A 13,338-nucleotide genomic window follows, 5' to 3' on the forward strand; every position below is an offset into this window, starting at 1 on the left:
CTTGTCATCTGTCATTATAAACTCTTTTGTGTTTTCCACTCTGAACGTGACAATTGCTTCTAGCTCTATGTATGCATGTATGTATGTATTTTAAATCCTGCATAATTACCTTGTGAAGTCTGTCATCTCCATCATAATCACACACATCCGTTTAGCCAGAACGATGATGTCATTGCTGGTATCATCCCATATTTCAATCTCTGCATCAAGTTTACTCTTGACTTTCTTAAAGTCAGCCACTTGCTCAGCTATCTTTTCTTTCTCTGCCTCTGGCAACTGAGTCATCTTTGCCTGCAAGGTAAGATAATTTGATTTGCAAAACATCTGCCTTTGTCAGAGGGTGTCCTTCTTTTGTGGATGCAAATGGACATTAACAAATGACTGCTCTGAATAAGATGTCATTTTGAAACAACAGCTGAGATCTGATGCCTTCATCTTTGGGCTATGTATTTGTTCAAGGATTGGCTGGTCCTGCACTGGATACTTAGAAAAGTCAAAACTGCACCACTGTGTTCTGTGCACAGATTGTAATAAATAAACACATCACACCCAGACATCCAGGGTCCCTTTTAGTGGGACAGGCCACCCAGTAACAGAGATAAAGGGCAGTTTAAGTGTAGCACTTTCCTCTTCACCAAAGGAATTAATAGCAACTATTTACCTATATAGCCGGATGCGGGTGGCGCTGTGGGTTAAACCACAGAGCCTAGGACTTGCCGATCAGAAGGTTGGCGGTTCGAATCCCCGCGATGGGGTGAGCTCCCATTGCTTGGTCCCTGCTCCTGCCAACCTAGCAGTTCGAAAGCACGCCAAAATGCAAGTAGATAAATAGGTACTGGTCCGGCGAGAAGGTAAACGGTGTTTCCGTGCGCTGCTCTGGTTCACCAGAAGTGGCTTAGTCATGCTGGCCACATGTACGCCGGCTCCCTCGGCCAATAAAGCGAGATGAGCGCCACAACCCCAGAGTCAGTCACGATTGGACCTAATGGTCAGGGGTCCCTTTACCTTTACCTATATAAGGGATGTGGGTGACGCTGTGGTCTAAACCACAGAGCCTAGGGCTTGCTGATCAGAAGGTTGGCGGTTCGAATCCCACAACTGGGTGAGCTCCCGTTGCTCAGTCCCTGCTCCTGCCAACCTAGTAGTTCAAAAGCACATCAAAGTGCAATTAGATAAATAGGTACCGCTCCAGGGGGAAGGTAAACGGTGTTTCCATGCGCTGCTCTGGTTTGCCAGAAGCGGCTTTGTCATTCTGGCCACATGACCCATGACCCATGACACATGACCCATGACAAATGCCTGCTCCCTCGGCCAGTAAAGCAAGATGAGCGTGCAACCCCAGAGTTGTCCACAACTGGACTGAATGGTCAGGGGTCCCTTCACCTTTACCTTTATTTACCTATATAGAAGGAAGTAAGAGATGTCCTCAGGGCAAATCATCACAGTGGGGCAGAAATACCATCCCTGATGAAAGGCAAGTGTTCTGGATTGATACTGGGGAATGTATCAGTTGCAAAGGTGGGTACTGCTCTTTGGTATCACAACAATTTAAAATTACTGATATTGTCATACTCACTGTGATCCAAGCATATTCTTCATTTAAATATGTTCATATATTACTGTATTGTGTAGTTTGGGCCATTTGTTTTGATAACTCTGTTTTGGGTCATTTGTAGGATAACTCGTACCTACGGGACCGCCTCTCCTGGTATGCCCCACAGAAGAACTTACGGTCTTCAAATAAAAACATCTTGAAGGTCCCAGGCCACAGAGAGGTTAGGCTGGCCTCAACTAGAGCCAGGGCTTTTTCGGCTGCGGCTCCAACCTGGTGGAACACTCTGTCACAAGAGACAAGGGCCCTGCAGGACTTGACATCTTTCCGCGGGGCCTGCAAGACAGAGCTGTTCCACCAGGCCTTTGGTCAGGGCGCAGCCTGACTCCCTCCTTTGGCAATCTTTACAAAACTTTAGTTTATGGTTGCCATCAATTTTGATTTTAATTAATTTTTATAATGTTTTTATAATGTTGCACTGTTTTAGTGTTGTTAGCCGCCCTGAGCCCGGCTTCGGCTGGGGAGGGCAGGATATAAATAAAAAATTTTATTACTATTATTATTATTATTATTAACTTATTATTAACTGCTTGTATACATATATAGTACAAATACATGTATATTGACAGCTTAATACAAAAGGAGGATAAAGTACCAGGTATTTTATTTTGGGGTGGGTGGGTGGGTGTGTTTTGTGGGGTGCTCCCCATCCCTTCAATGTGAAAGGCTCATCATACAATCCTTCTAGAATAGACAAGGGAATGATTAGCTGAATACTGCTGTACGGTGAATACTCCTGTGCGGCCTCAGGCTTGGATGGGCCCTCCGCTTACTATTTTCTGTGGGTTACCTGCCAGCACAGACCACCCCTTGCTGTCATTTGGGCCCACCGTCTGTAGTGGTATTCCTAGAGCTGCTGCCAACCACTTCCTCCTCGGGACTAGCAGGATTAGCTAGAAACATTGGCACTGTAATTGCTGGAAAGGATTCAAGCAGCTGCCATGCCCCATAATGCAATGCCTGACATAGAATATGGCAACCATATGTGTATTTTTCAGACAATCACAGCACCTCTGCCACCACCCAGAGGAGGTGGAGACTGGTGGCGAGGTTTCAGCAGGCAAAGCATCATCCCCCAAGAGCCCTACCGTGGCACCTGGACCCCCGTTGCTTCCCAACCATACCAAGTGCTGACACCAGGCCTGGGTGCAGCAGTGACTAGATCAGATCCACAGTCTCTGCAGTAACTGACAAGCAGGATTACCTGAATTCAGATGCACTTTAAGCATATCACTTCTATAAAGAAAAAAAAAATCAGTTTCTCTCCCAAAGGCATGAAATACGGATAAACGGTTTAGTCATTTTCAATGCCCATGTTCTATTCTTCCTTCTACTTACATGCTTTAATTTCCAGGAATTGTCTAGAAGCGTGTATTTAGTGTTTGTTTTAATGATGGCCAGCCTCTTTCCAGCTGTCAATGATTATGCCATCTGCCTTGCCAAAAGGCGCTCTGAATAAATGCTTGAGGAGAAGAGAAACTGCTCTGGTATTGGAATAGAAATCTGCTAATCTGTGGTTATCTATATCTGTAGATTTATATTCCTAAACTAATCTGACATGCTTAGAAAAATGTATTTACAGATTTATATAACCATTCACTTGGTCACCACAAGGAACATTTTTAAAAAACTAAAGAGAACAAAAAGAAATGTGTAAGAATAACACAACTGAAAATAACCCTTTTCCTACTGTGCTTGTCATTTTCAGAATGAGAGGACAGCTTATGTGGATTGAAACAGAAAACACGTTTAGACTGAACTGTGACTAAATTCTAGTTACATTGGATAAATTATTTTAAACCTTGCAGATCGTGGAGAAGCGAATATAGCTTCCCTTCAGTTTTAGAATTCCATCCAACTGCATGAGAAAATATTGATTATCCCATACATTGGGTGACCTTTATAGGGTTCTTGATCTTTCCTGGCACTACAAGGTAGTGAAACATTCCAAATCTTAACAGAGGACATATTTAGAAGCAAGTTTCTCTAGGTCATTCATTCTATCTTCCTTAGTAGCACAGTGCCATGCTGCTCATAAATCATACAGAATAATCAGCCTGTAGGCATGGATCTCTGTGGGAATATTCTCTGATGGCTAAGGACTTTTCATATTTAAGGGGAACAATATTTAAAAGTATTCAGCTGAAACAAAAACCAAAGCTGACTCATGGCTGCATTCAACTAAATTTTAAAATTCAAACCAGAAATGCAGTTCTCTATCTTACTTTACATGCTTGAAAGGCTCCTCCTCCTCTTTTCCTTGCTGCATTTTAATAATGAAAAATGCATGATGTAATAATATTGTGTTGCTAGTGTCCCTGCCTCTACAGCAGTTTGCTGTTTGCTTACCAGCCAGAGAAACTTAAGTCACATAGAAATAGCCTCCTGATTCTGTCTAAGACCATTTGTCCATCTTGTGCAATATTATCTTCACTGATTGATTGTAACTCTTCAATATTTGAGACAGGAGACTTCCCCCAGTTCTGCCTGGAGATGCCAGGACCTAAAACTGGGACTTTTTGCATCGAAAGCATCTGCTGTACTACTCAATCAATCACATGTTTGCTGTACTCCCAATCAATGACATGTTTTGCATTACTAAATGATACCAGGTAGTGCCACTGTTTAGAGCAAAAGCCATGGATTCTGGTGTGACACACACCAACAAGTAAGTACAGTGGTACCTCGGGTTACAAACACCTCAGGTTACAAACACTTTGGGTTACAAACTCCGCTAACCCAGAAGTAGTACCTCGGGTTAAGAACTTTGCCTCAGGATGAGAACAGAAATCATGTGGCAGCGGCAGCAGAAGGCCCCATTAGCTAAAGTGGTACCTCAGGTTAAGAAAGGTTTCAGGTTAAGAACGGACCTCCAGAACGAATTAAGTTTGTAACCAGAGGTACCACTCTATTATAATAGGTGAAGTGGGGGTATATTCCACAGGAAAGCGAAGGGAAACAGATCGTTCTTCACTTAACTTGGGGTGTTGCACTTGTGTGGATCTCTCACATATTTGGGTAGGTGGCAGTAAAGGTAAAGGGACCCCTGACCATTAGGTCCAGTCGTGGCCGACTCAGGGGTTGCAGCACTCATCTTTCTTTATTGGCTGAGGGAGCCGGCGTACAGCTTCCGGGTCATGTGGCCAGCATGACTAAGCCGCTTCTGGCGAAACAGAGCAGTGCACGGAAATGCCGTTTACCTTCCCACCGGAGTGGTACCTATTTATCTGCTAGCACTTTTGATGTGCTTTCGAACTGCTAGGTTGGCAGGAGCAGGACCGAGCAATGGGAGCTCACCCCATTGCGGGGATTCGAACCGCCGATCTTCTGATCGGCAAGCCCTAGGCTCTGTGGTTTAACCCACAGCGCCACCCGCGTTCCCAGTGGCAGTAGGTCCCCTTTAAAGCAATAGATTTCAGCTTCATAAACTGCCACAAAGAAAGTGGGTGTGTTACAATAAATAGCAATGGCTAAATAGAGCTATATTAGCCAACCTGTCTTTTTCAGGTAGGTTGTTACCCTGCACTGTGGTATCAACACAGTTGCCAGTCTCTCTCCTTCCGGTAGGTGGCATCAGGAGGAGGTCACAATGGCCAATTACTACAGCATAATGGAAGAGCAAAGCTCTCTTCTGATATTATCAGCAACACTAAGGGTCTCTCTGCCTGAAGGAGACAAGTTGGGCATTCTGGTGACCTTATGATGCCACCTGCCTGAAGATGAGTGGCTGGCCATTGTGACCACCTTCTGATGCCGCTTGCCTGAAGGAGTGAGGCTGAAAAGGAGAGTTTCTCCATTGTGACCTAATGCCAGAGCCGGCCCACCCATCAGGCAGTGTGAATAAGCACAAGAGGAGGCACCCTGCCTGTCCCGTCACTTCCAGCACATCGAGTGCTATTCATCTTTCTTTCCCCTTGAGTGAAAAGGTAAGTGGCAAAACCTTCATTTGGCCACCCCTCTTGTCAAGTTCCATGACGGAGGGCATTCTGGCACATGGTGGAAATGTGGGGCAGCGCATTCCCATTTGACATCACCTCTGCCTAATACTGATGCTGCCTGCCAGAAGACTGACTGTAGCGTGTACTTCATGTTGATGCTGTCCATCTTTAGGAGAGAGAATGTGGTCCGTGTACCCTACTGCAGCTCCTGCTCATCTGACAAAAAGACTAAAAGACACCCCATCATGCCCACATGTTGCCAGCCACTTTCCTGAAAAAGGTACCCATCACATTCCAGACCAGACTGCTTCACTGTTTTCCTCCCATATGGAAATTTTGCCTCTTCAAAGGCAGGGGCATCAGTTCACCAATGCATTGTTAGAGCTCAGGTGACTGCCCTCTTAACAGCTGTATGTATTGTATGTGCACCTAAAATAATTGCTACTCCTTGCTTAGAGGAATAATGCCTAAATAATTTTTCAGAATCCATTTTAAAATGACATACTTTCAGGGATATATTTTCTGGCTGCTCTTGTGTTAGAAATTGGACAACTTCTCAATCTTCATCCTGATTATAAAATCCATTCAGATTACAGGACAGTAAAATAAGTTTAGATTATGTGTGATACATTAAGGATATGCATAACAGATGGTTAATTAACATTATAGCAATTTCCCTTCACTGAAAAACAAATTCCTGAATATTTTTGTGTATGCCAACCAACATGCTGTGAACTTAGACTGAATTTTAAATACATAATCAAATTAATCTGACATCATCCACCCTGAGGCTGTGGAGCCTTACAGAAGTATTGTTCCTCATTCAAGAGCACAACAGGAGGAGGATATTCACTGAGGTCCAGCACCGAGGGCCTTCTGGTGGTTCCCACACTGCAAGATGTGAGGTTACAGAGAACCAAGCAGTGGGCCTTATTGGTAGTGGCACCCGCCCTGTGGAATGCCCTCCCATCAGATGTCAAGGAAATAAACAACTATCCGACTATCCAACTTTTAAAAGACATCTGAAGGCATCGCTGTTTAGGGAAGTTTTTAATGTTTGATGTTTTATTCTGTTTTTAGTCCTCTGTTGGGAGCTGCCCAGAGTAGCTGGGGAAACCTAAAAACTATTATTATTATTATTCAGGCTGCAATCCTGTACCCACTGAGGGGGTAATTCAATCCCAAGATCTGCCAGGATCCAATGTATCCCCAAGCTCAGGTGGGGCTACACTGGCATAAGCCCCAAGCCCAGCTCAGCCGGAATGAAAGTGTATCATCCCAACTCAGAATGTTGGGACAACTTGATTTAAACAATTTTTAAAATAGCAAAAACAATTATGGGAAATTGTTTTGTTTTTTTAATATATATTTTGCTGGTTTCTCACTTCAGTTTCCTTATCCAGAACCCACACAGCCTTGCTAAACTATTTCCACTGTGGAATTATTTTTAAATATTACTGAACACAGAAGTGAACAAAAGAAAATCCCTCTCAAATAGCCCTTCTCCAAAAGGACATATAAAATAAATCATGATTCTGGTGCAGGGAGCATGTGGGGTCAAAGAAGCCTGTTAAATTCAAGTGTAGCAGAGCTGTTTGGAGACTACAATGCATCTGCAAATGCATTTTCATAAGCGAAAAGATATGGAGGCAAGGAGGTTGAAGGGCAAGCAGGAGCTACTGTGAAATCATGTCAGGCATCTTCTGCATAACAATCATATCACTACAAGAGTTCTCAAAGTTACACAAACAGCTTGTGTGTGAATCCAATTTTATATGTAAAATATAAAATATCTGTTTGGTTCTCACTGTGAAAACTAAAATACAAACCCTTTGCCTTCTCACCTATGCATCTGCTTATCCATTTAAATTAGGCTCTTAATCCCATTCATGAGTTTTGGATACACTGCTGGGCTTAGTGTCACAATAAGGTCCAGTATACTATGAGATCACTTCACTACATTAAATATCTTAGGTGCTTGATAAGTTAATACCATTCCATACCATAACTTCAAAGTAGAAGGTTGAGTGGTGAAGAGAAATGCACAAGTTAAGACCATTGTAACTTGAAAATGGCTCAGTTTGATTTTGTATATAGTTTTGCATGCTTACTTTATTGTTTGTAAAGGTAAAGGGACCCCTGACCATTAGGTCCAGTCATGGACGACTGGGGTTGCGGCGCTCATCTCGCTTTATTGGCCAAGGGAGCCAGCGTACAGCTTCCGGGTCATGTGGCCAGCATGAAAAAAAGCCGCTTCTGACAAACCAGAGCATTGCAATGAAACGCTGTTTACCTTTCCACCGGAGCGGTTCCTATTTATCTACTTGCACTTTGATGTGCTTTTGAACTGCTAGGTTGGCAGGAGCAACAGGAGCTCACCCCATCACGGGGATTCGAATCACGACTTTCTGATCGGCAAGCCCTAGGCTCTGTGGTTTAGACCACAGCGCCACCCGCGTTACTGTACTGTAAATGTTTGAATGTGTTTTCTGGAATTACTTCTATTGTCTCTTGAACTTGAAACCAGCCACCACCACACCATTGTCTAAAAACCACCAAGCTTCCCCGTTTACCATTTAATGCACAGTTCAAGAATCACTGTTATCCATCCCCTGCAATCCATCCTAATGCATAGTAAACTATGAAATTTACTTCAATGGGAGTCAGTGATGGCCACCAACTTGGATCACTTAAAAAGACAAATTTAATAAATAAAAAATCAAATTTAAATTATATAAAATTGAAGGGCAATTTTTAAATACAAATTCATGGAGGACAAGGATGGCTATGTTCTACCTCACTGGCGTAGGCATTAGGCCTCTGAATACCAGGTGTGGGTAATCTCAGGCGGACCAAGTGCTGTTGTGCTCATGCCTTGCTTGTGGGTTATCCCATCAGCATCAGACATTAGACTCCTGAGGGAACAAGATACTGAACTAGATGGGCCAATGGGAGGGCTGTTGTTACCACCAACAGACATTTCCATATGGGAGTTTGAGCACACATGTACAATGAATGATGCAGTCCTAATGGGAGTGGCATGGCATCATTCAGCAATAACAGTAGGTAGTGAGTACCAGATGTAGACAGTTGGCAACAGGAAGAGAAGCAGCAGAACTTTTCCTAGGCAAATTGTCAGCCTCCGGACCTAAACCCAAATCTGAAACCACAGTCACTCTCAGCCTAACCTACCTCACAATGTGGTTGTGAGCATAAAATGGGGAAGCAGGAGGAGAATTGGGTTCACCACCTTGGGCTCCTTTGAGGAAAAGTGGGATATAAATTCAGTTAATGAACAAATCCTATCAAGCATTCCTTCCTGCAATTTCACCAATTTTTCCAAATTACACCAACAATTATTCCACATGGAAACTATTTTAAGGAAATCCCTTATTTATCTCAAACTCCAAAGGAAATAATTTTAAGGTACAATTCAGACCAAACTGGGCAGCAGTGGTATCTTAATCGCCAGGTGTTTTATTTTGTTTAGTTTAGGAATCATTATGTTATGTATTCAGTGACCTGTGTTTGCCTGAGCTTGAGTCTGAACTAAGGATTCTTAGCCCAATACATATCCAATCACAGCATGTTTCAGGATTTGGGCTATAGCCGTTGGCCCTTAAACTCTTTATGATTTGAAGCTTGGGAGTTTAGACACGTTGAGAGCGGGAGTGGCCCAGGCCTTCAGAAAAGTATATAAACAGCTGCTTTGCCCTAGTTGTCCAGTTCTTTTAGTTCAGTAAAAGTTATTGCTGTTATCACTGTGTCTTGCTTCATAGGAACCCACCTACACGTCAAATCATTTCACACAGTATATTTTAAGAACACTGGAATGTCACAGTTAAACCCTGGGGAATTAACTGATTTTAAATATTTGCACTGTTCCTTTAGAATATTGATACATTTTTTTCCAAAGTCTAACATAATAAATTGAAGAAAGAGTAGGTATAATCACTTATGCCCTGATTATCTGCATTCATTCTATACAGAGACTGCATGGAAGTTGCCAACATTCTGTTACTATTGGACACCATTGTGGAAGCATGGTGAAGATTCTGTTCCTCTGAACGCTCTTTCACCTGTGCAGAAGAGGACTTTGCTCCTGGAGACTGTGTAGAAGACAGCTGTTGATCAGGACAGGTGCTTTGGGCAGCTGCCAAAGCATAGTGCAAAAGGGCATCACCCATTTGGCATCTGTACAGCAGCCATCTGGTCAGTTTGGATGTTTATCCAACTTTATGTCATTCCTCACACACGGAAAATTGTACTTGTGCAGCAGCAGGTGAGCTTAACCCAATGAGTGGTAATTCTCAAGATGGTACGTACAGGCTCCTAGGAGTGTGTATATATCTCAGATTATGGCTGGCTGGGTTGCTCGCCTTCTATAAAGTTGCTACTGCAATCTGAGAAGACTGTCATTTTATTGCTAGAAAGGCACTGCAACTTAAAAGCAAAAAGGGGGTTTGCTACTTTGACTGGTACCGTTCCTACTGTTTGTTTCAGTTTCTGAAAATTTAATGAATGATAGGGTAGCAAACTTATCTCTTGTATATTAACTAAGGTGCATCCCATAATAACAGGAGTTAATATTATTAAAATGATGTCCCTAGAGACTATTTAAAATAAAAGGAATTGTGGTATCTGCATTGTACACAAGTTTAGACACGTGTCTGTCTGTGTGTGTGTGTGTGTGTGTGTGTGAGAGAGAGAGAGAGAGAGAGAGAGAGAGAGAGAGAGATATCTTTCCAGGATGCAGAAAATCTTGGCTTATTGTAAACAGGATAAACAATTCAACTAGAGACAAATTGTTTGGCAAACCCTGACATTCAGCTGTCATTCTTCTGAGTGTCTTCCTGGAATGGTGGGTCTCTCTAATGTAGGAACTGATAAGGTCTTAACAGAAGCAGCATGTAAGGGAGTGGACACAAGATGGAGAGTGCTTGTTTCTTGCTTTTAGCGCTCAGAAAACTATTTTTGTTCACAATGGGACTGCAAACCCAGAGGAAATCAAGCTGCAAGAAGGAGCATCTGGAACTACACCACTTGGACTCTCTTTTTCTGAAACAGCTGCTTTACATCTATAGCTGCGGGCAAGGTAGTGGGTACATGCTTTATTTATTCAAATATTTCTATCCCATCTTGTATCACTTGATGTCAGGGAGATCAAGATATAAATTACATAAAAGGGATGACTAACCTGTGGGCCAGATTCAGCCCAGCAAGATTCAGGAAGTGGCCCACCAGCCCCCACAGCTTTATCTCCTGATCTCAGCAGTGAGATTGGAAGATAAAGTGTTTTCTCGATTCTTTGGATTTTTCATTCTGCACCATACCTACCCTAAAGCTGAGAGGGGGCAGTCCTGGAAATTCTGCTTTTTTTACCTATCACATATCTTTCTGTGAAGTGTAAAAGATTGTGCTACCACCCCTCTGCTCAGAATTATGATTGGAAAGGTTGGAAATGTCGCCGTTTGCTCTCCAAAGGTTGTCTTCCCCACTCCCACTCCCAAGCTGTGATGGAGAGAAGTGGAAATGCTACCTTTTACTTTTCACAGTAAAATAGTTCCCAATGAAATTTTATATTTCATGTTCCATTAAAACTGAATATGACACTACAGTATCTGTCAGATTCACAAATACAGATGTACTCCCTTCATGGGAGATTTCACATTGCCTAGTTATCTGAGCAATGTAGGTTAGCCTAAATTATGGGAGTGTGAAGAGTCTCCATAAGAGCCAGGCTGCAAGGAGAGAACTACAACAAAGCAGCACTAGCAAAACTGTTTAAAACTAGTTTCCTTTTGTATTCGAACAACATACAATAATATGAACACTCAATAATAACAATCAGCCCTTCATGGAATGAGCACCTTCCAATTTTGAGTGGGCATTTCACAAGCAAATTGAACACACACACACCAGCATTGAGAACTTCAGCCTTTTCTCATTCAGTTCATAACTAATTTCACTCTGGATCTCATATGCTTTTTCCAGAAATCTACTGGAGAAAGGAGTTAATATTTTGGCATTATTCATGATAAGACTCCTTAAAGGACAAACAATACAGGCAGTTTGATCAACTATTTTTGAATAAAATGGCTTTGGTACATACCCTGTCTGTTTTCCCTTCAGTTTGAGTACTGGTGCGGCTGTGTGCATCATGATCGTCTTCAAGATCAGAGACATCTTCAAGTTCTTCTGGGGTCTGTGAAAAGAACACGACATTATTCTTATGCATGAACTTTAAAGATGTCATACACCTGTGACAGAATACCAGACTTCCGCCTGGACCTAATGTAGGTGGCATATTGCCCCGACTTCCACAATGAATGTACATATAAGAAAAATGTGAAGAATTCAAGAACATGAGCTATTATTTCAGCCTATTTAACTAGTTTTTGTGTAGCATATAATTATATAACTGAATGTGTACAGCCAGACTGTTTTATCCCCATATTTTGCACTGATCATTCCTGATTTTCTTGGATGTTATCTTTGTGACAATGCAGTGTTGCTATCACAATGCTATCACAGAATGGCTTGTGATTATTAAAAACAAATGTTACAAAGTAACCTATGAGACTTGTAAAAGGAGGCTGATTTCACCACATTATCCTAATAATTCGTTAGGATACATATTAGAGTTACGTGTGTGCAAATGACCTCTCGCAATTCTCCAGAGAAATTCGGACCATGTCATCAGCTGGAGGTCAGGTGACCAGTGCTGCCTAATCATGTTGTCCACTTCTGTTTAATAATTGACTAACAATTCAACAACATCTGCTGTCTTCTCTGCTATATCTCTGTACCAAAAGCACACAGCCTCATCTTCCACTAAGGCGTGTGTGCTGCTATTGTTGTTTTGACATCTGAGCAGCTGAAAGTGTCCATTAGCATTCCATAAGTCTTTAGTTGTTGAGGTTAGGCCTCAACTGAAGTTAGACCACTTACAACCAATAAAAATTGGTAATGAAAAACTCTGCTGGCATTTGCCACTTTCTTTCACCTGTCCCACCCATTTGCTCTAATTTGGGGGTAAATTTTGCAAAAACATGGGGTGGTATTCAACTTTTACTCAGAATAAACCAAATGAAATTACTAGACCTCACTTAGTCATTTTCATTAATGTCATTTGGTCTACTCTTAAGTAAAAATTTGTTGAATACCACCCATAGTTCATCAGCTAGACACTTTGATTTATTCTGATAACTCATTTGTCTGTTTCAGACCATAGCAAGTGTTCCAAAGCCTGACTTTGCAAACACATATTTTAGTTATGCTCCTTATTGCTTCATATTAATTGCATGTTATTTGATATAGTCAGTTAAGTGACCCAACTCTTTTTTCCTGGGATTAAAAGACACTTGCATTTTCCAAGAAAGCTCCCTACATTTTCAAGTTAGAATTCAAATGCCAGACCTGTATGATGAGAACGTCTGTGTAGGTCTGCCTCTAATAATTTATTTATCCGCACATTTTGAGTTGTGCATTACCAAACACTCACCCCTATTTGCATAGAAACAGACTGCATTTATTCAAATTGCTTTTAAAGATGAATATAACTTTATATTGAAAGAGTGATTGCTCATAAAGATTGTATGTGCTGAATTCTGAGCTAACAAGGAATTGGGTTTGACTACAATTGCCCTGTGTTTCTCTTGTTCTTAGTTTGATTTATGAATACCAAAAGACAAAACAGTATAGTACTCAGAGCTTTCCAAACTTTTCATGTTGGTGAGACACTTTTTAGACGTGCATCATTTCGCAACACAGTAACTCAGTTTAACT

At 41.9% G+C, this 13,338-nt stretch overlaps 1 protein-coding gene and 1 long non-coding RNA gene across 10 annotated transcripts in view; one reads left to right on the forward strand and one right to left on the reverse strand.

Moving 5' to 3' along the window:
* LOC309342496 overlaps window positions 1-13,192 on the forward strand; it is a 578,273-nt gene extending 565,081 nt beyond the window's left edge. For both annotated transcript variants that reach the window (XR_014156853.1, XR_014156854.1), the window contains 4 exons: window positions 5,723-5,830; window positions 9,540-9,850; window positions 10,442-10,645; window positions 11,683-13,192. This is a non-coding gene — a long non-coding RNA (uncharacterized lncRNA). The remainder of the gene's footprint in view (window positions 1-5,722; window positions 5,831-9,539; window positions 9,851-10,441; window positions 10,646-11,682) is intronic.
* CTNNA3 (catenin alpha 3) overlaps window positions 1-13,338 on the reverse strand; it is a 566,694-nt gene that overhangs the window by 41,296 nt on the left and 512,060 nt on the right. For all 8 annotated transcript variants that reach the window (XR_014156848.1, XR_014156849.1, XM_081862982.1 and 5 more), the window contains 2 exons: window positions 11,663-11,755; window positions 110-291 (listed from right to left, as the gene is read on the reverse strand). Coding sequence is in view for 6 of the 8 variants with exons in the window: in XM_081862982.1 (XP_081719108.1) it covers window positions 110-291; window positions 11,663-11,755 (275 nt within the window). In the remaining 2 variants the exon portion in view is untranslated. The remainder of the gene's footprint in view (window positions 1-109; window positions 292-11,662; window positions 11,756-13,338) is intronic.

This window comes from Podarcis erhardii (genome assembly GCF_964252035.2).
Source record: "Podarcis erhardii genome assembly, chromosome: 5".
In the NCBI taxonomy this organism is placed as follows: Eukaryota; Metazoa; Chordata; class Lepidosauria; order Squamata; family Lacertidae; genus Podarcis; species Podarcis erhardii.